Raw genomic sequence first — 24,804 nt, 5'->3', positions numbered from 1 at the left:
TATCATTGGCAGACGAACTAACGTTCATCATCGCGAATTGAGGAATCATGCAGCAGAACTAACCGTTCACTTAGATAACTTCCCCGGCATCGATGAATTGAAATTTGTGCACCGATATTATGGCTCTGGTTTGAATAAAACTGAGAAAAAGGAATATTTAGAACTCGTAAATTTATTTCATACGTTCATGACTATGCGCAATATTCCATTTTTTCTAATCGGAGGGACATTACTAGGAGCTATACGGCATCACGGATTTATACCTTGGGATGAGGATTTTGATGTAGGTGTCCCGCGCGCTTATTTTCCAATAATCAAAGACCTTTTCGATCGAAAGACACTTCCGAAACTACTGCTACTAGCTCATAATGCGTCTCAGTTTCACTGGAAAGTGTTTCTCGCGGATAAACCGAAAACTCCGGTACCGAATAAAGTCGACAGCAGATACGGTCATTCGTGGCCCTTTATCGACATGTTCCCTTACGATGAAAACCTGAGTAATATAAGTATACTGGGTAAGTTTCAAACATACCGAAACATCTCAAAGGAAATAGTGTTTCCAACCGTGCTGGTGCCGTTTGAAGGATTTTGGCTCCCGGTGCCGAGATACTGGACACGATTCAATCGCATTTCGAAAGCTTACAACACGTGTATAAGCAATTATTGGAATCATAGAGATGAAACGTACAATCAACATTACGATTTATCGACAGTAGAATGTGCAAAACTGAAAACTTATTTCCCATTCGTGATACGTAAATGCACGAAGAAAAGTCATATGCACGAAACACTAATGATCGGCGGTCAGAAAATACATTCATGGGTGTATAATTTAGACCATTCTACAGTTCCAAAAACAACTGGAAACTGGAAACCAAAATCTTGCCGTCGTAGATGATACTGTAAATCATTTATTATGCAGGTATCAACACCCCTTGAGATAATCACTATTGTACCGCGAGATTAACTCTCATCGATCGCCCTGGACTAGTTAGTTACCTAATCGTTGGTGGTAAGCTTTTTATAATCGGATGGGCTTATACCAATATAAAGCTTATATATGTAGTTTGTGAAAATATCCGATGTTGCAACTAAACCACAGACAGGTTACTGATGACTAGCCCTGGACAATGTAGGAGGGGTATGATCCAGGCAGTAGGTAACCTAGTCGTTGGTGGTTAGTTATCATACAGTCGAAGTCCGTTTTTAATGCCACTGCTTGCTTAACGCCAACATTTTCCAGAAAACAAATCTGCCTTACCTTACTCAAATTCAATGAAAATGGCTACGCCAATTTCGTTATAACGCCTAGCTTTCCATTGATCATTTGAACTGGGTTTTGCATGTTCATCTATTATACAAGGGACACTGCTTTGGGAAGCGAAAATATCTGATCGTGAAACTAAACTACAGACAGGTTACTGACTAGGCAGCAGATTGTCTGATGGGTGGCCTATAGTAGATTATTCAGAGGGGTAGGTACAGGCTGTGATCCCTCTATCAACTACGATTCAACATGCTTTGAAATTAACACCTCGAAAAATTTGACAAAATGGAAAATCATTAAATTCTACACTGTGAACGTAGTTTATTGTTAATTCTAAAAAAAACAGCTGGTGACAGATTTTTCCACACATGTATAGTTCAATAAATCATACAAAAGTTTTCTGTTATTTGTTGTTAAATGATTGCTTTTTTCTGTTCGAACACATCGCGAATTCGACACCAGGAATGAATCGTAGATTGTACATCGGTAACGCACGAAGTTAATTCTGACAACACGGATCTCATCTCGTCGCCGATTATATCTTTATGCTGTATCCAATCTGTATTATCGATCAAAGTGTGTAGATCGCTTATAACAGGAGCCACAAGTGGTAACAACTCACTCGCATACCTAATTCATCAAAACAGAGAGAAAATATTTCATCATTAAATTACAAAGTTATGCCGATTTTAAACCCGCAATGAATGAAATTTTGAGCATTACCAGTTCGTACATTTGATACAAAGAATATTTAGATGCAGAGTATACCTAACCAGACGACTTGGACAAAACCAATTTGAACTTATGACTAACTTAGAACACAAACAAAATTACTTTTAAGTTTTGGATCCTGAACTCAAGACTAATCTTGCCAACCCAAGTTTATGCCTGCTTAGGCAAGTTTTACTGTTATTGAGTAGTTGATGTATTTATACCTGTGATAAGAGGCTTCCAGTTTCAAACTGTCGCTAACATACGGCTGTTTCAGTTTTAATGTAATTTCTTCTGAATTAGTCGATTGTACGTGGTCGGATAAATCCTTCAACAATTTCAATTTCTTTTCTACGAAAAACACAAAATTCAAACAACATGAAATATACAATCGCTAATAATAGGCCTATATGTTTCTGTCAAGGAACGGGGAACAGCTAGGGCGGATCAGGGAACACTTCCCTGGGCGGATCCAGGGGGGAGACAAATTTTTTTGAAAGCCTTTTTTTCATTTTGTCCAGTAAATTGGATAATTGGTGCATTGGGACTTAATATTGCCTTTTTGGACATCAAAAGTGCCTTTTGGGATGTGACAAGCACTTCACAATTGTCCTCTGGACCAGCCCGTGGGCTGGGGTATCGGAAATCATTGGATTGTTACGTACCTAACTCAGCAGAGTGAGTGAAATCAGCAGTTTCTTTATCAACCATTCTACAATGAATCTCCTTATTCACCTGAAAAATCAGATAATCAGGATTTATGGCCGGACAGTAGTAGGGGCCCTATTTATTTTCTTCGACAAAAAACTGACGACAGTTGTACCGGTACCTTTTGTAAATCCTCCTTTCTTTTACTGATGCTCCTTAACAGGGTTATGAGCAATAAAGATGGGGATGAATCCAGTAATTTCTCGCGAATCAATTCTTCATCGTTGGATTGCTGTAAAAAATCAAAGATGGGAAAGATTAGAACGGCGGCCGTACCCTGGCAAGTGAGGTTGATTTGATATTTCAGTTTCAGAATAAAACAGCTTCTGTCTACTTACCCTCCTCGAATCATAATGCCCAGTCATGTCACCCAATGCTAATGCCTCTCTCATAGTTTTCAGGCTTCTGCTCTCCTGTTCCCACGGGTTTAACGAGCCTTCCATTTCTAAAAAGGGTCGATTTTTAGCTAAATATCTCAAAAAGTGTTTCAAATGTCCCCCGAATCGTTCGCAAGCCGGGCGATAGATAGCGCTGCGTTACCGACGTTGTGTAGGACGAATCCAATTCCGTGTTTTAGTATTTGGTCACGGATGGTTGGCGCCAGGCGGCAGCACCGGTTCACGCGTGGTTCAAGATGGCGGCTGATGATTCGGCGACGTATGGTCGCAATAAAATGTTGAATAAATCGTTTACGGATGATTATGCGGATGAGAATGGATGCGACAGTGATATAGATATAGATATGGATTTCAGTGATCCTGACGATTTTATTGATGATGTCACCGATGAAGGTAAGTCGAGAAATGAAGATCTCAATCTGGTGGGACCGGTCGGCGGGTCGGTGGCTTCCGGCCTTCATCCATCCACAATCGTACTCGCTTGCCAGAATTCGATGCAATTTTCACGCATCAAAAATTTGTTCGCTTGTTATACCATTAGAAATTAGAACCTAATCACTTTTTAAAACAAAAATTTAGATCTCATTTGCTTTAAAGAACAAAGTCAAAGTTTTAAAGTTCCGAAATCAATTAAGAAAGTAAAAAATAAACTGAAACATATGGACTCTATAGGTTGATCTGGAAGAGGTCGGAGGATTGTCTAACTGCAAATCAGGTCACCTTTTCCTATTATATGATGCACTGCAAGTGTTAGTAAGGATTCATCTAACTACCTGTGAGAATGCAGATATTCTCTAACCTAAGGTTTGCTGATTATTTAGAATTGCTCGGTGATCTGCTGAAGAGTAAACCTAAAGAGACCGACGGAATCGACTCGGTCATCGTCGTCGACAACATACCGAAAGTCGGCAGCGATCGTAAAGACAAACTGAAAAACGTCATACGTAAAATCTATCAACAATTCGGTAAATTAGTGACTGAGCATTATCCTGAAGAGAATGGAATGACTAAAGGGTAAATAATCTAGAATATTCTATTTTGACATTTTTAATAATTTTACTTATGGTATGAAATGAGTTTAATTTCTTGTATAAAATTAATATCGTTTTTTAGGTATATATTCCTGGAGTATACGAACCCGGCCCACGCTCAGGAAGCCGTTACTAAAACCAACGGTTATAAACTGGATAAAGCTCACACGTTCAGTGTTAATCTGTTCTCTGACTTTGATAGGTAAATACAACGCAATATTGTAATTTACTCGTGGTATAGTCGAATTTCTAGACCTAAAAATCGGGTCAATAAATAAGGTGACTCAATTGTATTTGATCTGCGCAGGTAATTACTGTGTATATTTTGTGTCTATTTATAGGTATGCGAATGTACCGGATGAGTGGGAAAAACCTGAACCTATGCCTTATAAAGATCATGTAAGTTGTCAGCATACAACAGGGTCTATAGCGAGTGTCCTAAATGCTTTTGCGGTTACTTTTGAAAAAAAATTAGGCCCTTTGCTTAGTAAGTGCTAACTTGGCACAAAAATTTCCACTTATTTCAAGTATTTGTTTCTAAATGCATACTTTTGGTATCGTAAATTATTTTTTGGGACAATTTTGTATAGCGCCTGTTTGAATTGTGTGAGAGTCTGTCCTGCACTAGGACAACTCGGATCGCGGTCTTAAATGATGAGAAAAGTTTCACTTTTTCGACTCGACCGACTATGAAATTTCAATGAGATGTCGTTTAATTTCAGGGTAATCTACGTCAATGGTTACAGAATTCCGATTGTCATGATCAGTATAGTATAATATACGACGGCGGCGAACGAACGGCTATATTCGCGAACGGAAATAATGCCGAACCTTTATCCGTCGAGGAGAGAGCTGTGAGTTCATCATCTTAATCATTGCAATGCTCACTCGATTAACACTTTCAGTGCTGACTAACTGATACCCTATAGTGCTGGAGATAATTTGAAAATTTTGATAAATTCCACCCTAGTGTGTTGGAGAGCAGGAATACTGTTATAGTACGTCTACACTGCGGTGCGGTGTATTGTTAGTTACTAGTATTTCACTACGTTTGACAGGTGCTGCCATTTTTCAATAGAGATGAAAACTAATTACATCAATACACCGCAGTGCAGCGTACTAGCAAAATCCATCACTGATTTATACACTGCAATGCGGTGTAGACGCACTGAAAGGGTTAAGGAGTTCTATTCAATTTGTGACTCGTCATAATGAAGCTTCCTCTGTTTAATTGTGATGTGTGTGTGTGTTATTTGTAGAGATGGACGGAGACGTACGTACGATGGTCACCGATGGGAACCTACCTTGCTACGTTTCACTCGAAAGGTATCGCTCTGTGGGGCGGAGAGAAATTCCGTCAGATTATGAGGTTCAGTCATAACGGCGTTCAACTGATCGACTTCTCCAGCTGTGAAAGGTAAGTATTTCGGCTTCACGAAGAACCTACGCCAAAAAAAGGTTATTGGACGGAGAGTTCATTTTGCTATTCAGCTCCTAATCTTTGGAATGAACTAGCTCGTAGCATAAGAGAGTCTCCATCTGTCTCTGCCTTCAAATCCAGATTGAAAAACTTTTCGTTTAAAAACGCCAATGGTGATTAATTATTGTGCTTTTATAATGTAGTTTTAGGCGCAGTGGTTAAGATTTTTTTACCGCGCTATATAAGAAAATATATTTTATTATTACTGCCAGTATTTCTTCAAAGTTCTCGTTGATATATTCATTCCTTATTTTACAGGTATATGGTGACGTTTAGTCCGATTCCCGATACGAAATCCGATGAATCGAGGGCAGTAATTATCTGGGATATTCTGACTGGTTTACAGAAACGTAGTTTCCACTGTGAAAACGCTTCGGTTTGGCCGATATTCAAGTAAGTATTACACTGATTCATGCCATTATTTGTAAGGATTCAAACGCTGCAGTTATGATTGAAACTTTTGTTCGTATTTTTAGGTGGAGTCCCGATGGGAAATATTTTGCAAGGATCGGTACTGATACTCTGAGTATCTATGAAACTCCTGTAAGTCTTACAGATATTCAACATCTTTTCGTCGCTACGAAAATAGGATTGCCATAAAATAATCCATAATTTTGTTTTGCAGTCTTTCGGTTTGTTGGACAAGAAAAGTTTGAAAATTACTGGAATTGCGTAAGTCATTGTTCACCATATACTGGATTTTAAAAGGGGCTGCATGCATGATTAAGTGTATGAAATGGTGGCTGCTGAAGTAGCGAGGCTTTCGATCCCTCAAAGTATACTGACATCATGAGTTTTGCGTAGTCTTCTATTCATCACATAGCTCAATACATTTCAAAATCAAAGCAATTGTTAGCATAGGTAGAACATTGACATGCACTCTGGTAGGGGCAGAAGATATTTTATAAGGGTGGCTTACTTTCAGAGGGATTGATGTAAAAATGAAAAGGGGGCCACCCCCTAAAACCAGTCATGGGGAGCACAGCCTTTCAATTAGTAAAACAAATATTAAATCTCCTACTATTGAAGTTCTTAACGTATTTTATTGTAGTGATTTTTCGTGGTCGCCTACAGACAATATAATCTGTTACTGCACGCCGGAGGAGAATAACACGCCGGCTCGGGTGACCCTCCTCGAGATACCCAGTCGTCGAGAGCTCTGCGTTAAGAATCTTTTCAACGTCGCCGATCTGAAAATGCACTGGCAGAAAAACGGCGATTACTTGTGCTGTAAGGTCGATCGATATTCGAAAATGAAGAAAGAGAAAGATCAAATTAAATACAGCGTAAGTTATTAAATGGAGTATAAGTATTTAGTATACGTAGATAAAGCTTAAGTTATCAAATACAGCGTTAAGTTATTTTGAGATAGTGTTTGTATTTGTTCATCAAGGTCTGTATCTGACGATAAAGATCATATGTATTTTTACAGGGCATGTATCACAATTTTGAAATCTTTCGCATGCGCGAGAAGCAAATTCCAGTTGATAAGGTCGAGATGAAAGGTGAGTATTTTAGATTAGAATAAACTGAAAAAATGACATAAGTTAGAGAATTGCGTTGTCAATTTGCTACAGTTTGAAGCAGTTATACTCGTTTAGTACTGAGTCTCTATATATACTGTTTTACATCGTTGTTTTGTAGAGCCGATTATCGCGTTCGCCTGGGAACCGACCGGTCATAAGTTTTCATTTATTCACGGCGAAAGTACTCGTATATCTGTCAGTTTCTATCAGGTTCGGCCGGCTGGCCGCGTGGATCTAATCAGTACGTATTATCATCGGCACCGTCGTAAAATTCCGATTGCGGAAATATATCGACAAGATTCCTAATTAATCCTATCCGTTATCTTCGTTTCTATAGAAACTTTTGAGAAACGTCAAGTCAATCATATATTCTGGTCACCGATGGGACAATTCGTCGTTCTAGCTGGACTGAGAAGGTAAGTAACAGTCCACGGTCTTAGCCTTAACCTTATTACTATGAACCTTGTGAAATTTGATTATCGACCGTTTCGTGAGTTGAATTGAATATTTATTGTTATTAATTGCAGTATGAGTGGATCATTAGAGTTCATCGATACTAACGATATGACTATCATGAATATGAATGAACATTTCATGGCTACTGACGTAGAATGGGACCCGACAGGTCGCTACGTGGCGTCTGCTGTCAGCTGGTGGGGACACAAGGTCAGTCACCTCCTCGTTCGTCTTAAAAAACGCTGTCATTCCCTTTTAAAATCTAATATTCGTGTGATTTATTAACGTTTAGGTCGATAACGCTTACTGGATCTGGAATTTCCAAGGTCGTCTGCTACAGAAGCAGCCGTTGGAGAGATTCTGTCAGTTACTGTGGAGACCGCGACCTCCTAGTCTGCTTACCGACGCTATGATCAAGGTACGTAACTCGCGATCGAAAAAAGTTTCTCGAAATCGTCTACTCGATTTTCAACTGCAGTCGAGGTATATTTTCGTTTTGTAGGAAATCAAGAAAAACATGAAGAAATACAGCGCGCAGTTCGAAGTGAAAGATCGTATGAGTCAAACCAAGGCTTCCAAGGTACGAAAACTGTTGAATTTCAAAATCTACAGGCGCCCTACGACTCTCCTTGATTCCTTGAAAACTTCTTCTTAATCGAACATGTTTTTCAAGGTCCTTGGATATCCTTGAATTTGAGCAAAATGCCCAAAAGTCCTTGATAACTCTTTGAATTTTGAGAAATTGGCAAATAAAACATTTTTAGGTTCTAGGCCTAGTTATCATACACACAGAGTCCCCTGAATTAAATGGTTTACTGAGATTAACAGTACTGATTGAGGAGGAATCAACAGTAATTGGGATATGATTGAAAGTGATGCAGACTCTTTCTCAAAATTGAAAATTTTCTCCTTGAAAACTGCTTTAATTCTGGAATGACTGATATACAGGCGCGTTGGAAGCAATGTTGTATTGCTGCGGCCAAATGCCGATTTTGGACAGATTCTTAATATTGCCGCGGCGAATTGACTTAATTTCCTCAAAAACGTGGTATTCAATGAAAAAAAAAACCGTCATTCAGTAAATTATTGCCGCAGCATTCAAATTTTATGCGTACGTAATAAATGAATGATCCCTGATGTAATTCTGTGTGATCGTTTAATTTCACCGATCGAATATGTTTTCGTTTTTAGGAATTGATCGAACGTCGTCAGAAGAAGGTCGACGAATTCCTGAAGTATCGCGAGCAAGTAATGGCCGAATACCAGGAGCAGAAACCACAGCGTATGGCTCTACGCGGAGGTACACATACAACAGGCTTTATAATTTAACCTGATTCCGATTCTGCAGAATCTGATGCGGTTATTATTTATATCTTTACAGGTATCGATACCGACGATATTTCCAACGATACCGAGAATTTTACCGAAGAAACTATTGAATTCCTTGTGAAAGTCGAAGAAACCATCGAAGAGTAGACCGCACACCGAGACACGCACTAACCAAACAACGCGCCATCTTGAACCGTGAATCGATTATGCCGATATACGATATTAAATCCGCTTTATCGTTACATTTATCGTCGCCGAGATGTTGTGTACTTTCAGTTTTTGTTCTGTATGGTTACTATAATTCATATTACCCGATCCCGATTAGGTTAGGTTTAGGTCGCTTTAGAAAGTTGTGGAAATAAAATGTTTTTGAATTATGTTCAAATACGTGTCATCGTTCGATTCTTTGGCCTCTTCGATATTTAATAAGACTTTTCGGTGCCTTCATCGGTGGATACATCTTGAAATGGATAACAGTGGATCTATGCTGCAGCTTGAAGTCTCACCATTCATATCCTTGGGCCCAGTTTTGTAGACTGGTACTAATCAACAACAAATGTTACGCTGCTAGGATTTAATTGAGTTCTCACCAGACTCGTATCTTCAGGGTCCAGTTCTGAGTTGAGATTTTACTCCGAGTACTAATCGAAAATGAACCAACTTTAACTCACAAACGTGGAACTGGGTCCAGAGGACTAAGAATGGAACCAGCTTGGGATACAACTCAGAAATTTGGTGGAACTAGCTAGGATACATCTGACTGATCCGTGGAGCTTGGCTCATCGATACTAAGCAGGTATAAGCTGCTGCTATCACACAAGAAGTATCTCGCAACATCTTCAGAGGTAAAACCAGGCTATTGATAAAAGCAACTTGCACAGAACAGAATAAATCTGTTTAAATTACATTTTATTTCATTCATTCATTAATAGAAAAACAACTTATTTTAACATGAGATAAATATCACGTATTTTTCACTAGAATTTCATCGGACAGTTCTATTTTCTGATCAGTAATTTCTTCAGTTTGTATTTCCTCTTGTTTATCCGCCATTTCGAACGCTCTCTTTTGAAGTTCTCTTTTCTGCGTTTTCATTTCCATTTCTGCGTAATGTTCCGCGAATAATTTCTTCAACGGTTCAGCAAAATACGGAATCAACGGCAATGTATCCATATTGACCTTATTAGGAATGAGAACAGAATTTCAATATATTTTACAATGAAGAATCTTTCAGGGTAAAACGGTTCCCTCATTGAATCACATGACGATTTGGTGCTTACCCTCATATTATCGAAACTGATGCCGATATTCTTGGCGAACGGTTTGTTTAGAATCGGAATTTTAGCATATCTCTGACTGAAGTGATTCAGTAGTATAAATTTCGCTCGCATTCTCGTGCCGATATCGATAGCCTGAGACGTCGTGCTGAAGACGAATTCACGATTAGTAAATTATTTCTGTTTCAATGTGATGATATCGCTCGCTAACTAGTCCGGTAACTATTTCATACCTCAACGATAACCACACTTAAACGTGGTTAATCTGTAGTAATATGCAGTAATTAGTAATTAGTAAGATGATTAAACAGTTTTGCCATGTTAATTGGATTTAAATTATGTATCTGAATTTATCTTTACTCGTGCACATCAATGTCTCTGTTTAACCTTATGGCTATTTGATGCGATAAATCATATTCCTAGATAATATATATGTGGAGAATCGTAGAATGCAGATAATGCGAATATAGTCGAAACATAGTAGAACGATAACCACACTCAAACGTGGTGAACGGATAATAACATAAAAACCCACTATCTACGCATTAAAAGAATCTAAAAACAAGAATTTATTTATTCGAACAATCTAAAATATATAGAATACATGACGTTTCAATCTCACACCTGACGATGATCTCTAGGGTGAGATCGAAATGTTGTGTATTCTATATATTTTAGATTGTTCGAATAAATAAATTCTTGTTTTCAAATTCTTTTAATCTGTAGATAGTGGGTTTTTATCTTATTTCATACCTACCTGTGAGTTTTGAATTTGGCGTCATCTTCCATTCCATCTTCCATCGTAGCTTCATGAATCAATATATCGCTGTCAATACCTGAATACAGTTACAATAATGAGATACTTGTATCCGGTAATACTTTACCTCATACAGATATAGCATCCTGTCGCTGAAATACTCACCAGCCTGTACGAGGTTTTGTGTCGGCATTGTATCACCCGAGTACGTAATCTTCCAGCCTTGTTTATGCGTTATCGCTATTCCAAACGAATTTTTGCAATGTTCAACATACACCACATCCATCTAGATAGAAAATATAAGCCTTAGGCGTCGTGATCAGACGGTCAGTGATTTTTGACAAAAATTAGGGGCGAGATATCTACCTTTTCGAAGTCAAACATTCTGATCACTTTTTCGTATAGTTTTATATCCGTGTAATCGTGAACGTCGTGTAGCATCACGTTCTGTAACGGCACCATCGAAAATCTACGAATAGAAAATAGTTAGATCACTCTCAAATCAAAAATGATTTCCTCGAAATCCCCGATAGATTCACTAATACCTGATATTCTCGTGTGGAGATTGTAAATACTGTTTATATCGTTGAAACCATCTGTTAAACTGTAGCGGAGCTAGCACAGGAAACTCGGACATATCATCGGGGAAATAATGCTGTCTGGCGAGAATAATATTAAACAAACCCTGTGGAATACAGTATAAGAATAATTAATATAGATTACACTCAAATATACGAGTGAGGGAGAGGAGGAGATGGAGAGAGGGAGATGGAGGGAGAGAGGGGAGGGAGGGAGAGGGAGTAAAAGGGAGATGGAGAGAAGAGAGGGGAGGAAAAGGCAGAGGGGAGCGATAGAGTCACTTACCATGTGATGATCAGCATGCATGTGAGAAATATAAATTCCTTTAATCCGTCTCAAAATATCGGGTGTCTCATCTCCGTAATGTCTCCACAACTGAGCGAGCGATCCTTCTCCGCAGTCGAGCAGTATCGACTTATCAGCGGTCAGGTGTACAATTATACAGCTTACATTACGATCTTTACTGGGAACTGAAGATCCCGTACCGAGGAATACCAGTTCGGGATATTGATGAGTTTTAGTTCTATCTATAAAATCACGCACAATTCCATATTTTAGTCAACCTATTTACTATTTTTCAGGAAGGGAGAGAGTTATTTTGAGATACCTCGATTTATTGACTTCAAATCTGTCCTCATTTTCTCGAGAGCCTCCACGACACCTTCTTGTTCTAAGGCGCTGTTTATATCGAGCTCATTATCGATCACAATACACTGTTCACTGAATTCAAACAGAGAACTTCACTATACACCGTTAAAAGTAATTACAGAACTGATATACGACAATGTGTACTTACAAATCAAAACCACTTTTCGGGCGTATGTGATAGATGGCATTTGTTTTACCGATCACCCTGTTCTGGTTGTTGTCAGACGTCGATCTTTTCTAAACAGACGACCGAATAAATATCTCACACAAAAATGTTTCTCTAAGCAAAAATTTGATGGAGATTTTTGAAAGACTTACATCCACATTTTTCTGTTGAGCCGGAAGTAGAGGGAACATATCCTCACTGAGTAAGTTTAAAGTAGCCTGTATTCTGTAGATACTAGAACTAACGAGCCCTTCATCGGAGCCATCCAACATTAAATGTTTAGTTGAAGAAGGAAACCTGAAAAAAAAAACATGGATTGGCTCAATTTTTTTATTGGCTGCGTGTCCAATTCTGCATAAAAGAAACGACTTCACTTACATTCGAAGCCAGTTTTGATATTTTTCGGTGTTGATCAATGAGTGAGGCGTAAAATGCACGATCAACTGGGGTTCCTCTGATACCAGTTCATTCCATCTCTCACAACTCGTGAAGTTACTCAGGAAATGTTCATTCGGGCAGTCAACGACTAGAAATACGAAAAAAACCCAGAATTTGATATAAAATGATCATCAGAAAAGGTCTTAATATCGGATTCTGTGATACTTACTTAGGAATGGGTAAGAGACAGGCTGTGGACTGAGTACATCATCAGGTTGGATCTATTACAAAATTCTCATTGATCAATTGATTTGATTGATTCTTAAACACTGAACCACCGTCGGAATTACTTACCACTCGTCCATCTGGCATATTGATTACATTACCATTCTTCAACTGTCCTACCAGTGGTCCACTGAAAACATAAATATCTAGCCATTAGATAAACAAATATTTAAAATACCTGTCACTCATCTAGCTACTGCTACTTACAATGGCACTCCTAATTCTTTACATTTCTCAATATCCATTTTCCTCGGAAATAATGTCGGCTACAAAAATCATGAATGAAATAATAATAACTATTTTCAAATCTAAGTAGATTGAATTTCGAGGCCTTGATTTCTCATAAACTTACTCGGCAGATGTAAGATACAGCCATGTCAAGATCAGCAGCATCTGGAACCTTTCTTCGTTTCTCATCTATGCAAAACAGAAATCAACATCATTTTCATCAGGAGAAATTACTTGAATTCGGTCTAATCGAGGACAACAAATAAATCTATATTTACCAGGGCCACTTTCTTCATTAGATAATGACGTTTCCGAGTTCGATATTTTGTGAGAATGAATCGGTAAATACTCAATACTTAGTGCGTGATCTTTATATTCTTTATCACTGACTTCTGATTTACCTATAAAAAATCGAAATAATAAGCGCGAAGAACAACTGTAGCAGGTTTTTCAAAAGATTTCAGTTGCTTTTAGGAAGAAAATACATAATTCCCTACTTAGTTTCATAAATTGTAACTCAGCAAATCCCCTCGTGTACATAACAACCTTTTCCTGTAATAAACACGGTGAAAACTGAATGACATCAAATCAAATATAAGTGGACTACATGAATAGTACAGATATATACGTACAACTGAATCTGGTCCATGAATAGTAATGTGCGGTACATTATTAGCCTGTAGAGTTAAAGCCATACCTACAAACAAGATACTTCCATTCATTCAAAACTTTGAATAAAGAATTCAGTCAAAATTCAAGGGCCAGTTTCTCAAAAGTTGGTTAGAGATAACCAGTAGATAGTTGACATAATCAAAATTAAAAGCTCATTGTTACTATGGTAGTTATCCACTGGTTACTTAAACAAATTTTGTCCAATTCAGTTGAAACACAAACCTAACAATCCACCAATGTTTTGCCAGTTTCTATGAGTGATGAAGATATGTTCAAGACGTGAAGGTTTCATCCTAAAATCAAAACCATTCCGTTAGTACCGGGGGTATCAGGACAATCGTCCCCCAAATTAAATCTTCTTAATCTTAAAATAACACAGATATTACTTTCTAATTAATTATTTAATTACTCTAGGACTGATTTAAAGTTTTTGATTGGCTAAAGTAACACTAAAACTAATTCCAATGAATTAGCCAATGTTAACTAATGCAGTAATAAGTGGACTAATTAAGTTTCCTTTAATTTGGTAAGTGACTTTACAATTACTCAAGGACTGATTTAATGTTTTTGATGTAAGTATCAGTTTTGAAATTTTTATAAACAGTTTCTTTCGATTGTCAGTTTTTCTCATGCATGCGAAATAAAACTTACTTATGTTCGGTGAATATTCTTTGAGTACATTCACCACAGTTGAACAAATACCTGAAAAGTGACGAGAAAACTTCAGAGCAGATTTGGGCAATAACAAGTGTAAATCATAACCCTGGCCCGGTTTTGTAGACTGGTATAACCTTTACCGCGGGAGCGTATACTCAATTGATAGTGAATTGAGTAAGCCCCGGGTTAAAGGTAAAACCAGTCTATATAACCCCTGGGGCCGGTCTCATAGACTGAATAGGGTAAATCCTCAATTTGGGTGACAACCACCATAGTAACAATGAGAAACCATGGTTATAACTGACAAATTTCAAAATGCTCCCAGAAACTATTTTTCTTCCACATCTATGAAACCCAGCCCTGGTGTTTGACGAATCGACGTACTTGTGCTGTTCAGTGGTTAGAACGACAGATTTCGGAGCTCCGCGACCTCCCGAACCGACTACTTGTAAATACATTAAACCGGGTACGGGCAGTTTACCCTTCAATTGTTTTTTATAACGAACGTGACGCAATGTCCTTCCTTTATTCGGCAGCTTGTTTTTAGCATTCATGTTTACGCTAGAGTAATATCCGCGACTCAGATACGACGACGAGGTTTTATAGAACAGCGATAAACTTGTTTCACATATTTGTTGTTTCTGGTAATGAAAGCGCACGCACAGTTTCCTTATATTCGAAATCATCAATGTGTCACCTCCGCTGAAAGATTAAATCATACATTATCAATTATTTTCCTTCTATCTAAAAGTGTAGCCAATTATGATTAAACATTTATATCAAATTCAAATACCTGCTGAAGAGACATTGATAACTGTGACAAAATTCGAAAAAATTCTGACCTGCATTTTCTTAATCATGAAGACCAGACAACAAAATGATGATTTAACTTATTGCATATTGATGCAATACTTCTATGCCATAAATTGCAATAAAATTCTATTTGCATTTGCATGATTAGAAATAATTTCATTTAAATCATCGTTTTTGCAGCAAATTCAACTAAAAATAACTGCTCAGATATATCAGTTGTATGTTTAACTTATTTCAAAATACATCGAAAATATAAATCACTTACCCTGTTAACGACTAGAAATAAAAACATCTAATTTCACTGAGCTCGTTGCGACCGCAGCCATGCTTCAAAAATCAGGATTCGAACTTACAGCGAGCTACTGCGAAAAAGACTCTGCTATGCAGGAACTAATCGCAACTCTTCAGTTCTACCTCTGGCATGTGACTCGTGGTGGCGCTAGTGTACGGGCGATGGGATGGAAATATTTCCGGTTGATGAATTTTTAAGGATTTAGTCTAATTAACGAGGATTAATTAGCTGACCTGGATTAGGCACTCGACTGTGAACAGTGCGTAAGTTTATTTTGTCTTTGATCTTTGAATTGTTGAAGTTTAACATTGAATGAACTAACGATGAAAATACGAAGAATCCAATTTTGATTAAATTTGTTGGGATGAATGAAGCTCAGGCTGTCAGTCAGTAGTGACGACTAGCTGTCGTCGTGTCGAAGACCAAAAGTCAAAAGACTCAATCAAGTGACTGTCACTGTCATCATTAATCTCGGCGTGGAAAATATATGATGATACTGCTTCTATGAAATATTGCTAACAGTAACACTTAATCAGGGATCGATTTTGACAGTTGGCCTACATACAGTATCCCCAACCCAAGCTGAAATTGATAGTGAAGTCACACAGGGACTTGTCACAATTGATGGTGGTGAACGAATAAAACTAGAGTATCAATGACCAACCCCAGTATCCCTGTATAATAGGGGGCTGGTCATTGATACTGGTTTTACTCACTATCAATTGTGACAAGTCCCTGTGGCTGAAGTTACTATATCTTGACTAGATTTGTCCTTTCCCGTTGTTGACATTTTGGTCATGATTTCGATTAGAATACTGCAAATGAAACCACTATCTCGACAGGACACAAGAAATTTTTAGTTCTTTGCTGTGTTTTCTTGATCAGAAAATTTAATTTGAAGGTTAAACTGCGATACCGCCAAACTTTGACGCAGATAATGGCGGATCCCTAGAATATGCTTTATATAGATAATAGAATCTTGTAAATTGAGCCTTGTAATTACTTATTGCTCTACTTGCAGTTAGTCATTTACGGAATCAAGATCCTCTACTCAAGCCGCACTCTCGTGCCGCGAAACGAAAAATGTCGCAAGCTTTGAAATTGAAAGGTTTGGAATTATGGTGCAAGAAACAAGTAGAAGGCTATCCAGGGGTCGATGTCAGAAATATGACCTCTTCGTGGAGAGACGGTTTGGCATTTTGTGCCCTGATTCATCGCTTCAGACCGGACATCATGTGAGAGTTACTTCTATTTAAAGCTCTCATTATTTATTGTTTAGAGTATCAATAGATTAAGTGTTCAGATAAGGACGGGAAATAATCCGCAGCATTTATTACACAGAGTACTTAAAATGAGTCGAGGTCGATGCGACATTTCAATGACATTTAGTTGTGGTCTATTAATAGATGCTGAATGGATGTAAACACTTCATCCTAGACTTCCTGCCTACGGGGCTATAAAATCTACAAGTTCATATCGGTTCTCTACAGATTCGATGATTTACCAGAACTGTTTAACTCAGGTCTATTATTGCATCTTTTTTTATAGGGATTTTCATTCTCTTTCAAAAGAAAATGTCGTCGAAAATAATGCTCTGGTAATGTAGAATTTCAAATTCATCTCTTATAAAACGTCCATAAATTCAATGAAAATCCGATAAAAATTCGACAATTTGTAAAAAAGTACCTAAAAACATTGAAAAATTGACTTTCTATTAGACACTGATTTATACTTTTTGGAAGGGGCCTGGTAGTAAAATTTTTTTCTCAAATTATAATTGTGGCATTTCTATGTTCTACTATAAGAAGACATATCTTGTGATTACAAGTGATTCTTTTGTAATAACGCGTTGAATTGTGAATTAATTTTCTGGATAATGTGGTGTTTTCAGGCTTTCAGAATAGCCGAGAAGGAGATGGGAATACCGGCGCTGTTAGAAGCGGAAGATATGATAGCGATGGCGATTCCGGACAGACTCAGCGTTATCACATACGTATCGCAGTTTTATAACGCGCTTAGAAATGAAAAACCGGGTGCGTACATTATCAATATTTATTGATCATTTTGGTCATTAATTAGCTGAATATTAATTAAAGTTGTATTTAATGATTGATTATTTGTAGAAGGTGGACCGAATGTGAAGAGATTTAAAACGGATATTAAACGCGCCGCCTCGCCCGTTCCCCGGTCACAACCTGCTGACGCTAAGAAACCGTGCGAGGAAAAGGTCAGTTTATTAACTTAAATAAGCAATAGATTCTCCTGTCATCAGACTGGGTTCTTACAGATCAGAGAAATCAGGGAATTCTGACTCGTTTCATGAAAATCAGGGAATTCAATCTTTGCTGGTACGGCCCCCGCTGAAAATATCTCATAGGTCCAGGGAATTTTGGTCAAGGGCCGGGGTATATCAGGAAATTTTGGGTTCCCCGATCTGTAAGACCATGATCATGAATTAACAATTCTATAATCAGTAGTTTATTAGTCCCCGGGTTAGTAGAGAGATGAGAGTTCCTGTGTTTGTCTTGTGAATTGTTTGTAAGGGAAAATTGATAAATTGATTTAAGATCATTGATAATTAAGTGAAGGATTAAAAAAAAAATAATAATAATAATAATAATAATAATTACAACCTGGCGCTAAGAAACCTTGCGAAGAGAAGGTCGGTTTATTAACATCAAATTCAATTCTATAATCAGTTAGTCAGTAGTAACATAGTGGTTAGTAGTCTAGCGCAGAGAAAACCGTTTCAATAAATACTCCACCTGGTGTTTGTCTTGTGAACCGTATATCCGTAAGGGAATGGGTTTAAAATCATTGATAGTTAATAGAAGGTTCAAATAATCAGATGATTAATATTATAATTCAGTTGAGTTTGTAGTGTGTGTGTTAGTTGTTAATTAGTTTATGGTAAGTATAATCAATAATCACAGTGTGTGTGTGTGTACCATGCGTGTCACAGTCTCCTCCTCTGCGAGAGGAGTGTCCTCTTCATCTCGTAGTTTCTGTGTGTTTTTTGTACCACTGTATTCACATGATTTCAAAATCTACTCGTAAATTTGAAATGTTTTATATGCGCATCGAGAAAATATTCATCGATGTTTTGTGTTGAACAAATTGTAAAATGTCATTGTCTCTGGTTTTTTTTAAAGTGTCATTCGGTCCTCAATAGAGCATGGGTGTTACTATAGGCCTAAGTCATAGTAGGCTGGGGTTGAATTGATTTGGGCACAGACTTCGACAGATCACAATGTTTGGAAGTTTTTACGTTTTTTTTTTCTTTACACAGTCTGCAGTTCGCATGATTATGTGCTGAAATACCGTCTTTTTATATGTGTGTTTTATCTGAGTCATTTTTCAGATGTCTTTTCTTGAAAAACCCCATCAAATACTCCTTAAAGAATGAAATTAATCAACTTTCAAACTACTTACAATAGATAAAAACATAAATTCCATTAAACTCTTTGATCTTATCTAGTCTAAATAAGGTTGATAGTTGACTATGTTTATTAGGTGGGTTTAGGTTCAGATTGCCTATTAAGACTTTGAGAATGAATTCTATTCTTATCTGATATGATAAAAATTTGTTCTTGTTTTTCTTTTTAGAATGTTTCCCCGGCCCCAACTTCACGAACATCATTAGGAATGAATTGCAGCGAATGCGGAAAGAAAGTCTACATTTTAGAACGTCACGTGTCCGGAAATAAACTCTATCACAGGTCGTGTTTTCGTGAGAGAAGAAAGTCCGAGTCGAAGACTCCGAAAACCGACGCGAAATCGGTGAGTAACGGGAGTCCCGCGTCTCGCGGAACTTTCCTAGCGCGACCGTCTATTCCGACCGCTTTATTGAACGACGATAACGGGTCGAATCGCAAAGATACGAACCAACAAAATAAATCGGCGTTAATATCGAAAACCGTAAAAGGCCCGATACAAGGAACCGTGGTGTCGATTCGTAACGGATCGGAATCGAGTAGAACGCCTCAGAAATCTGACGCGGAAACGACGTCGCACGTGAGAGTCGTCATCGGAAAACCGGACGGTTGTGAGAGTCCCGCTCAGTCCGCTATTATTACCAAACAAATCGATACGTCGAACGAACGAAAAGGCGTTCTAGCGAGATGGCCGCCCGCGCGAGATAAAGATGGCGGAGACCCGCAGCCGATGGATGTAGATCGTAAACCGGCGGCGTCTCCGAGATCTAAAGAATTCGGAGCAGACGTCGCCGTATCGAAGGTAGCTCCCCCCGCCAGCTCGGTCGTTTACAGTCAAATCGATTTCTCGAAGAAGATACGCAAAGCGGATTCGGCCGGAGATCGCAAGGTGAAAGCGGGATTATTGGCGAGTTTAGCCGTCGTTCGGAAATCAGTGGCGACTGAAGAGGTCGATCGCGATGACCCAGAAGGCACGAGTCCAACAGCGATTAACAGTAACGCCACCTCGAGTCAGTCATATCAGATAAACACACCCGAAAAAACAACTAGCGTTAGCGATAAAAAGACTCCGAATATAGCCAGTGCTTACTTGAAGAGAATATCTGGGGTAGAAGATCGAAAAACTGTGATCGATAATGAAATGAGTTCAAAGACTAAGTCAAATCGGCCGGCGTTCTACACGAGTCCAGTCGTTGATAAAACTGTGGCGGAATCGCCGACTAAAAGAGAATCTAGTGAATCTAGAGTAGAATCTGGTGAATCTAAAAGAGCTTACGAATCTAGAAGAGGATCGAGTGGTGCTAAGAGAGAACCCGGTGAATCTATAGGAGCCGGCAAATCTAGAAGAGGATCTAGTGATTTTAAAAGGGAATCTGGTGAATCTAAAGGATCTAGTGAATCTAGAAGAGGATCTACCTCTTCTAAAAGAGAATCTGGTGAATCTAAAGGATCTAGTGAATCTAGAAGAGGGTCTACTGCTTCTAAAAGAGAATCTGGTGAATCTAAAGGATCTAGTGAATCTGGAGCGAAAGTATCGTCCGCAATATCATATCCCGATTTACTGAATCCATTTGCTGATGAGGATGAGGAGGAGGCAAGTAAATGTACCGATAGTCTGGCGACTCCGAGTAAAAAACGTGCTGCACCTCGACGACCGGCTCAACCACCAACAATATCATCACCATCATCATCAAAAACTCCTCCGGTCCGACCTCAACCACCGGCTACGACTAGCGCGAAACAAATCGATAAACATGACGATGAAAAAACTGCAACGAAAAAGAAATCATCGAATCCGTTTCTCGACGAAGATCAAAGCGATTCGGATATATTCGACGACGACGACTTTTTACCCGACAAAACGAGCACCGGTCGATTCGTCGCGGAAAAATCCTCCGCTCGCGACGACGGGGAAACCGACAAAAATATCGTTACCGCCGGGAACGTGAAATCAAAATCGGTCGAATCGGTGAAATCGTTCGATTCGCCGAAACCGTCGCCGGTCGTCACGCGTACGAAAGAATTAGCGGATAATCATAAAAACGAGGAATTAGAACGATCGTTGTCGGACGCCGAGAATCGCCACAGTTTCCTGGAGACTCCGCCGCGTAAACCGAAACACGCCGGTGGTAAACCGGTCAGTCCGTCGTCGGCGCGTAAAGGTCGCGCGCCGCCTCCGCCCAAACATCGCAAACTGCCGAAAATCCCCGACCCGGGACCGGCCCCGGAGAAACCGCCGCGCAGCATGTTCTACGACGACGAGGTCGCCGCGATCGAACGAGAAAAAAGCAATAAAATTTTGATTCACGTTAAACCATTCGATTCGGCCTCCTCACCGGATAATCGCGTCGATCGACGCAAAATTCTACCGAGTCGAGAGTTTAATTTCGACTCCACGTTGGACAGCAGTACGAAACTCGATACCGACGAGGAACATTTATACTCGGAGATCAGCGGTAAAAACAAGCGACCGGCTCCACCTCGACCTTTACCTCCGAGGAGACAGGTACGATAATATAGTATAAGGCAGGTTTTGATTTGTCTCTTTCGATTCCAGAATTCTCGTCAGCGGTCTTTGTTTTAACCAGAATATGCTCTTCCTGTAGCGGAATTGCATAATCTATAAACCTGATAGAAGTGACCGATAGAGAGTGCGTAATCCGGAATTTAAACTCCTAAACCGAAATGCATTCAATCGAAACCATCCTCATTTGCCAAGGTTTGAGAGCCTCCCGTTGAAGCTCATGAACATATCTTAGACAAACACCATTCTATGTATTATGCCACTCAGATGCATTGTTTTTGACTGGCAGATTTAATCTATCAAAACAACGCATCTGATTGGCTAGATATATAGACTAGTGGTCGCTGAGTGGCGACCTGTTCACCCAAGGGCCTGCGGCCAGGGTTTGTGTTGTCGTGAGCTTCGGCGGGAGGCAATCAAACCCTGGCAAGCGGGGATGAATCGAAACCTGCCTCGGAGTAAATGAGTGAACGAGGATTTCGTAATCGGGACACGTATATTTTTTCTCAGGTGAGCGCTCCGATGTCTCGCGAAGAAATAAACGTCGAATTGATTGAAATCGATGCCAAACAAACGAAATTAGAACAGCAAGGACGGATACTGGAAGAGGCTATACGAGAAGGTTTTTATGCGCTGAAATTTCTTTCTATATGTATCCGCTAGAATTTTTAGAAGTTTTACTGAACAATCGTTAAATTTGCAGCTGAATTGAAGGAAGCCAGCAACGAGGAGTCTTTGATGGTTAAATGGTTTCAGTTAGTGAACGAGAAGAATCAATTAGTGCGTCGAGAAATTGAACTTATTCATCTGTGAGTGAATTACAGTAATATTTCTGTGCAAAACCAACAGTCGATGATTTAACAGTTTATTCCGAGAGTTTCAAAGTTTTGACTTAACTTTGAAACTGTCAGAATAAATTGTTAAATCATCAAATTGGTTTTTCTCATCAATTCTGATATACATGTACTGAGATTAATATCACTCTACAAGTCACGGCAATGTTTCCGATGATAATTGATGTAAATCTTTGACAACTGTTTTGTTAAACCAGGGCCAAACAACAAGAATTAGAGGCTGAACATAATGATATAGAACATGAACTGAGACAACTTATGCATAAACAAGGTACGGTACATAGACCTGTATTTGATGAATTAGCTGAAGATTCTTACAGATCAGAGCATTCTGACTCTTCTAGGAAAGTCAGGGAATTTGAATTTGCAGTGTCTTGTTCTTGCTGATGAGTGGCACGAGGAACCCTCTGTTAAGAAACATTCCCTGTTGAGGATATCTTGTAATTCAAATAGGGAAATTTTTGGTCGAGGGTCAGAGAAATATCAGGGAATTTTAGATTCTCAGATCTGTAGGAACCCTGATGATGAAGGAACTGCTGTTGTTCGTGTCGAACCTCATTGATTTATTCCGATTTACAGAGGCTCAGAAAACTAAAGAAGATAAAACGAGAGAAGAAGAATTACTGAAACAATTATTAGATATCGTCGATCGTCGCAATTCAATCGTGGATATCATGGACGAGGACCGATTGAGGTTCGTATTGAAAAAAAAACCTCCGCTTCAGATTTTACGTGGTATTTTCAATCTAGTTTTTGCATACGGAGTAAAATATGTTTTCCAGGCATGAAGAGGAAGATAAGAGAATTGAAGAAATGATGGCCCGGAAGTTTCCAGGTATTGAACATAAATTTTTATTCAGTTCACAATCAATGTAACTCTTGAATTTGGTTGTTTAAAACTATGTGTACATCATTACCATTCAGTTTATAGCAGCAAAAAGGAACATAAGTGGTTAGTGCATACGGTATATTTGGTGTTGTGTCCATCTATGTTTATTTCGGTGATCGACACAATTGTTTCTAGCTGTCACTGTAAATAGATATATATATATATGTATACCTAGGCTTTAGGTGTGATGGTCGGTTGTCGGTTGTTGGATGCAACATTGATAGTTTGCTGCACATGATTGATAAGGTCCTGGATTTGACGTACGTTGACGTTGATATCGCTGTGTTTCAGGTGGATCGGAAGAAAAGTTAGAACCAAAACAAAAGAAGAAAAGGACAAAAAAGAGAGAAAAAACGAAGAAAAGTAAAAATATCGGAAGTTTGTTATCGTGTACCGCCGCTAGTCACGGTACTCTGTAGCTCAGGTCGTACGCGGGGTGACTTACAGACTACGAACATTCCATGATATTATATGTGCTGAAATGATTCTGTTTGTTGCAGTAACAGTATTACACGTTTATTAATGATGATTACAGAGAGATTCGCTCTATGACAGATGACGTGTCTCGCGATATTAGACTGTCCATCTCGATTCATATTGATTAGAACTATAGACGATATATGTATATTTATGTATATAATATATATATATATATATATACATGAGAGAGATTTGTGCCATTTACAGTTTTCGATATACCGGTATGCAAAATGTATCTACCCGTAGTTATAAGTGATTCGAAAGCTAGAGAAATCCTATTGGTAATAAACCTCTAGTCATCACATTCCTCGGTGTGTTAACTAACGCGGTCAGAGTTAATGCTGGCCAGTTAGTTTCGTGGCTGAATAATATGTTCGTGAAGTTTGGGGAACGTAAACTCGTTCTTCCTGAGAGCAAAAATTTCTTCCATGTTAATATGTAATTATTTGTAGTAAGTACCCGTCTGTTCAGTCTGTACCGTATTTATGTTTATTATCGTAATGGAGTTAATGAGTGTTGAATTCTGATTGTCTATAATGGTGCTATCCACCCAGGGTGGGAGGGGGCCTGAATGCTCAAAGGTTGTTTGAGGTCTGATTGAAATTATATTGCGACCATGATATCATGCGTGAATGCCTGTTCTGTGTTCGTCTATTTGTTTCGTGTCAATTTACGGAATAACTTTTTAAAACGTATTGTTCTTTCTCGCGGTATATCGATTTCAAATTCGATCGCTTTCAAAACAGTTTTGTCTCGTTCGCAATATCCGATTAGAAATACCGGTATAAGTGATAAATGGAACTTCCTGCTCGTAATAAAAGTCTTCGTATGATTTTAATCTAATTCTGTGATCACTGAAATGCATTTACATATTGTGCACACTTCGTATGCCTGGTCATGGTCACGATTTAGAGATCGCTGTTGTTATTGTTGTTGTTGTCGGTTTTGCACTTGTTACAAACTTG

General features: G+C 38.7%; 4 protein-coding genes across 6 annotated transcripts; 2 read left to right on the top strand and 2 right to left on the bottom strand.

The window, feature by feature from the left end:
• Positions 1 to 1,584: 1,584 nt before the first annotated feature.
• LOC141904234 (HAUS augmin-like complex subunit 2) lies at positions 1,585 to 3,189 on the bottom strand. The gene is made up of 5 exons (XM_074792797.1): positions 3,025 to 3,189; positions 2,808 to 2,918; positions 2,644 to 2,713; positions 2,203 to 2,329; positions 1,585 to 1,897 (listed from the first exon to the last, which is right to left on the bottom strand). The coding sequence occupies exons 1-5, from the start codon at positions 3,127 to 3,129 to the stop codon at positions 1,681 to 1,683; spliced, it is 630 nt and encodes a 209-aa protein (XP_074648898.1). The 5' UTR covers positions 3,130 to 3,189; the 3' UTR covers positions 1,585 to 1,680.
• Positions 3,190 to 3,284: 95 nt separating this feature from the next.
• On the top strand, positions 3,285 to 9,291 carry LOC141903799 (eukaryotic translation initiation factor 3 subunit B-like). The gene is made up of 18 exons (XM_074792116.1): positions 3,285 to 3,477; positions 3,906 to 4,098; positions 4,198 to 4,317; positions 4,457 to 4,514; positions 4,838 to 4,969; positions 5,375 to 5,532; positions 5,854 to 5,988; positions 6,072 to 6,138; positions 6,221 to 6,267; positions 6,647 to 6,881; positions 7,028 to 7,100; positions 7,240 to 7,362; positions 7,459 to 7,537; positions 7,649 to 7,787; positions 7,870 to 7,995; positions 8,080 to 8,157; positions 8,769 to 8,877; positions 8,959 to 9,291. Exons 1-18 carry the CDS (start codon positions 3,321 to 3,323, stop codon positions 9,051 to 9,053), a joined length of 2,124 nt encoding a protein of 707 aa, XP_074648217.1. The 5' UTR covers positions 3,285 to 3,320; the 3' UTR covers positions 9,054 to 9,291.
• Positions 9,292 to 9,833: 542 nt separating this feature from the next.
• LOC141904805 (zinc phosphodiesterase ELAC protein 2-like) lies at positions 9,834 to 15,762 on the bottom strand. 2 transcript variants are annotated; one of them, XM_074793486.1, is made up of 22 exons: positions 15,632 to 15,762; positions 14,938 to 15,255; positions 14,548 to 14,598; positions 14,119 to 14,189; positions 13,857 to 13,921; positions 13,722 to 13,776; positions 13,503 to 13,625; positions 13,349 to 13,413; positions 13,204 to 13,262; positions 13,066 to 13,126; positions 12,941 to 12,992; positions 12,712 to 12,859; positions 12,486 to 12,630; positions 12,316 to 12,404; positions 12,127 to 12,239; positions 11,805 to 12,046; positions 11,486 to 11,625; positions 11,307 to 11,409; positions 11,106 to 11,226; positions 10,941 to 11,019; positions 10,187 to 10,331; positions 9,834 to 10,085 (listed from the first exon to the last, which is right to left on the bottom strand). In XM_074793486.1, exons 2-22 carry the CDS (start codon positions 15,237 to 15,239, stop codon positions 9,870 to 9,872), a joined length of 2,445 nt encoding a protein of 814 aa, XP_074649587.1. In that variant the 5' UTR covers positions 15,240 to 15,255; positions 15,632 to 15,762; the 3' UTR covers positions 9,834 to 9,869. The 2 variants fall into 2 exon arrangements, with proteins under 2 accessions (XP_074649587.1, XP_074649588.1); XM_074793487.1 differs by lacking the exons at positions 9,834 to 10,085; positions 10,187 to 10,331 and adding an exon at positions 10,410 to 10,448.
• A 26-nt stretch (positions 15,763 to 15,788) lies between these two features.
• LOC141904804 (uncharacterized) lies at positions 15,789 to 23,968 on the top strand. Of its 2 annotated transcripts, none has more exons than XM_074793484.1 (12): positions 15,789 to 15,921; positions 16,680 to 16,893; positions 17,207 to 17,255; positions 17,550 to 17,691; positions 17,782 to 17,885; positions 19,265 to 21,598; positions 22,127 to 22,238; positions 22,320 to 22,425; positions 22,668 to 22,741; positions 23,050 to 23,164; positions 23,253 to 23,305; positions 23,651 to 23,968. In XM_074793484.1, exons 2-12 carry the CDS (start codon positions 16,742 to 16,744, stop codon positions 23,776 to 23,778), a joined length of 3,369 nt encoding a protein of 1,122 aa, XP_074649585.1. In that variant the 5' UTR covers positions 15,789 to 15,921; positions 16,680 to 16,741; the 3' UTR covers positions 23,779 to 23,968. The 2 variants fall into 2 exon arrangements, with proteins under 2 accessions (XP_074649585.1, XP_074649586.1); XM_074793485.1 differs by having other exon boundaries at positions 15,807 to 15,917.
• Positions 23,969 to 24,804: the final 836 nt, after the last annotated feature.

This window comes from Tubulanus polymorphus, chromosome 4 (genome assembly GCF_964204645.1).
Source record: "Tubulanus polymorphus chromosome 4, tnTubPoly1.2, whole genome shotgun sequence".
Classification (NCBI taxonomy): Eukaryota; Metazoa; Nemertea; class Palaeonemertea; order Tubulaniformes; family Tubulanidae; genus Tubulanus; species Tubulanus polymorphus.
The sequence above is the reverse complement of the archived record's forward strand: the minus strand, read 5'-3'. Positions and strand labels throughout refer to the sequence as shown.

Bases quoted from the DNA above. Each gene is read 5' to 3' on its own strand.
- LOC141904234 (XM_074792797.1), bottom strand. From the start codon at position 3,129: ATGGAAGGCTCGTTAAACCCGTGGGAACAGGAGAGCAGAAGCCTGAAA. The intron at 2,330-2,643 runs GTACGTAACAAT...TGTTTTTCGTAG, and splicing joins CACTCACTCTGCTGAGTTAG to AAAAGAAATTGAAATTGTTG. The intron at 1,898-2,202 runs GTATAAATACAT...TTGATGAATTAG, and splicing joins CTGGAAGCCTCTTATCACAG to GTATGCGAGTGAGTTGTTAC.
- LOC141904805 (XM_074793486.1), bottom strand. From the start codon at position 15,239: ATGATTTCGAATATAAGGAAACTGTGCGTGCGCTTTCATTACCAGAAA. The intron at 14,599-14,937 runs GTACGTCGATTC...GTCACTTTTCAG, and splicing joins CTAACCACTGAACAGCACAA to GTATTTGTTCAACTGTGGTG. The intron at 10,086-10,186 runs GTAAGCACCAAA...ATTCCTAATAAG, and splicing joins TCAGTTTCGATAATATGAGG to GTCAATATGGATACATTGCC.
- LOC141904804 (XM_074793484.1), top strand. From the start codon at position 16,742: ATGTCGCAAGCTTTGAAATTGAAAGGTTTGGAATTATGGTGCAAGAAA. The intron at 22,239-22,319 runs GTTTTTATGCGC...TTAAATTTGCAG, and splicing joins GGAAGAGGCTATACGAGAAG to CTGAATTGAAGGAAGCCAGC. The intron at 22,426-22,667 runs GTGAGTGAATTA...TTGTTAAACCAG, and splicing joins GAAATTGAACTTATTCATCT to GGCCAAACAACAAGAATTAG.
- LOC141903799 (XM_074792116.1), top strand. From the start codon at position 3,321: ATGGCGGCTGATGATTCGGCGACGTATGGTCGCAATAAAATGTTGAAT. The intron at 6,139-6,220 runs GTAAGTCTTACA...TTTGTTTTGCAG, and splicing joins TGAGTATCTATGAAACTCCT to TCTTTCGGTTTGTTGGACAA. The intron at 6,268-6,646 runs GTAAGTCATTGT...ATTTTATTGTAG, and splicing joins TTGAAAATTACTGGAATTGC to TGATTTTTCGTGGTCGCCTA.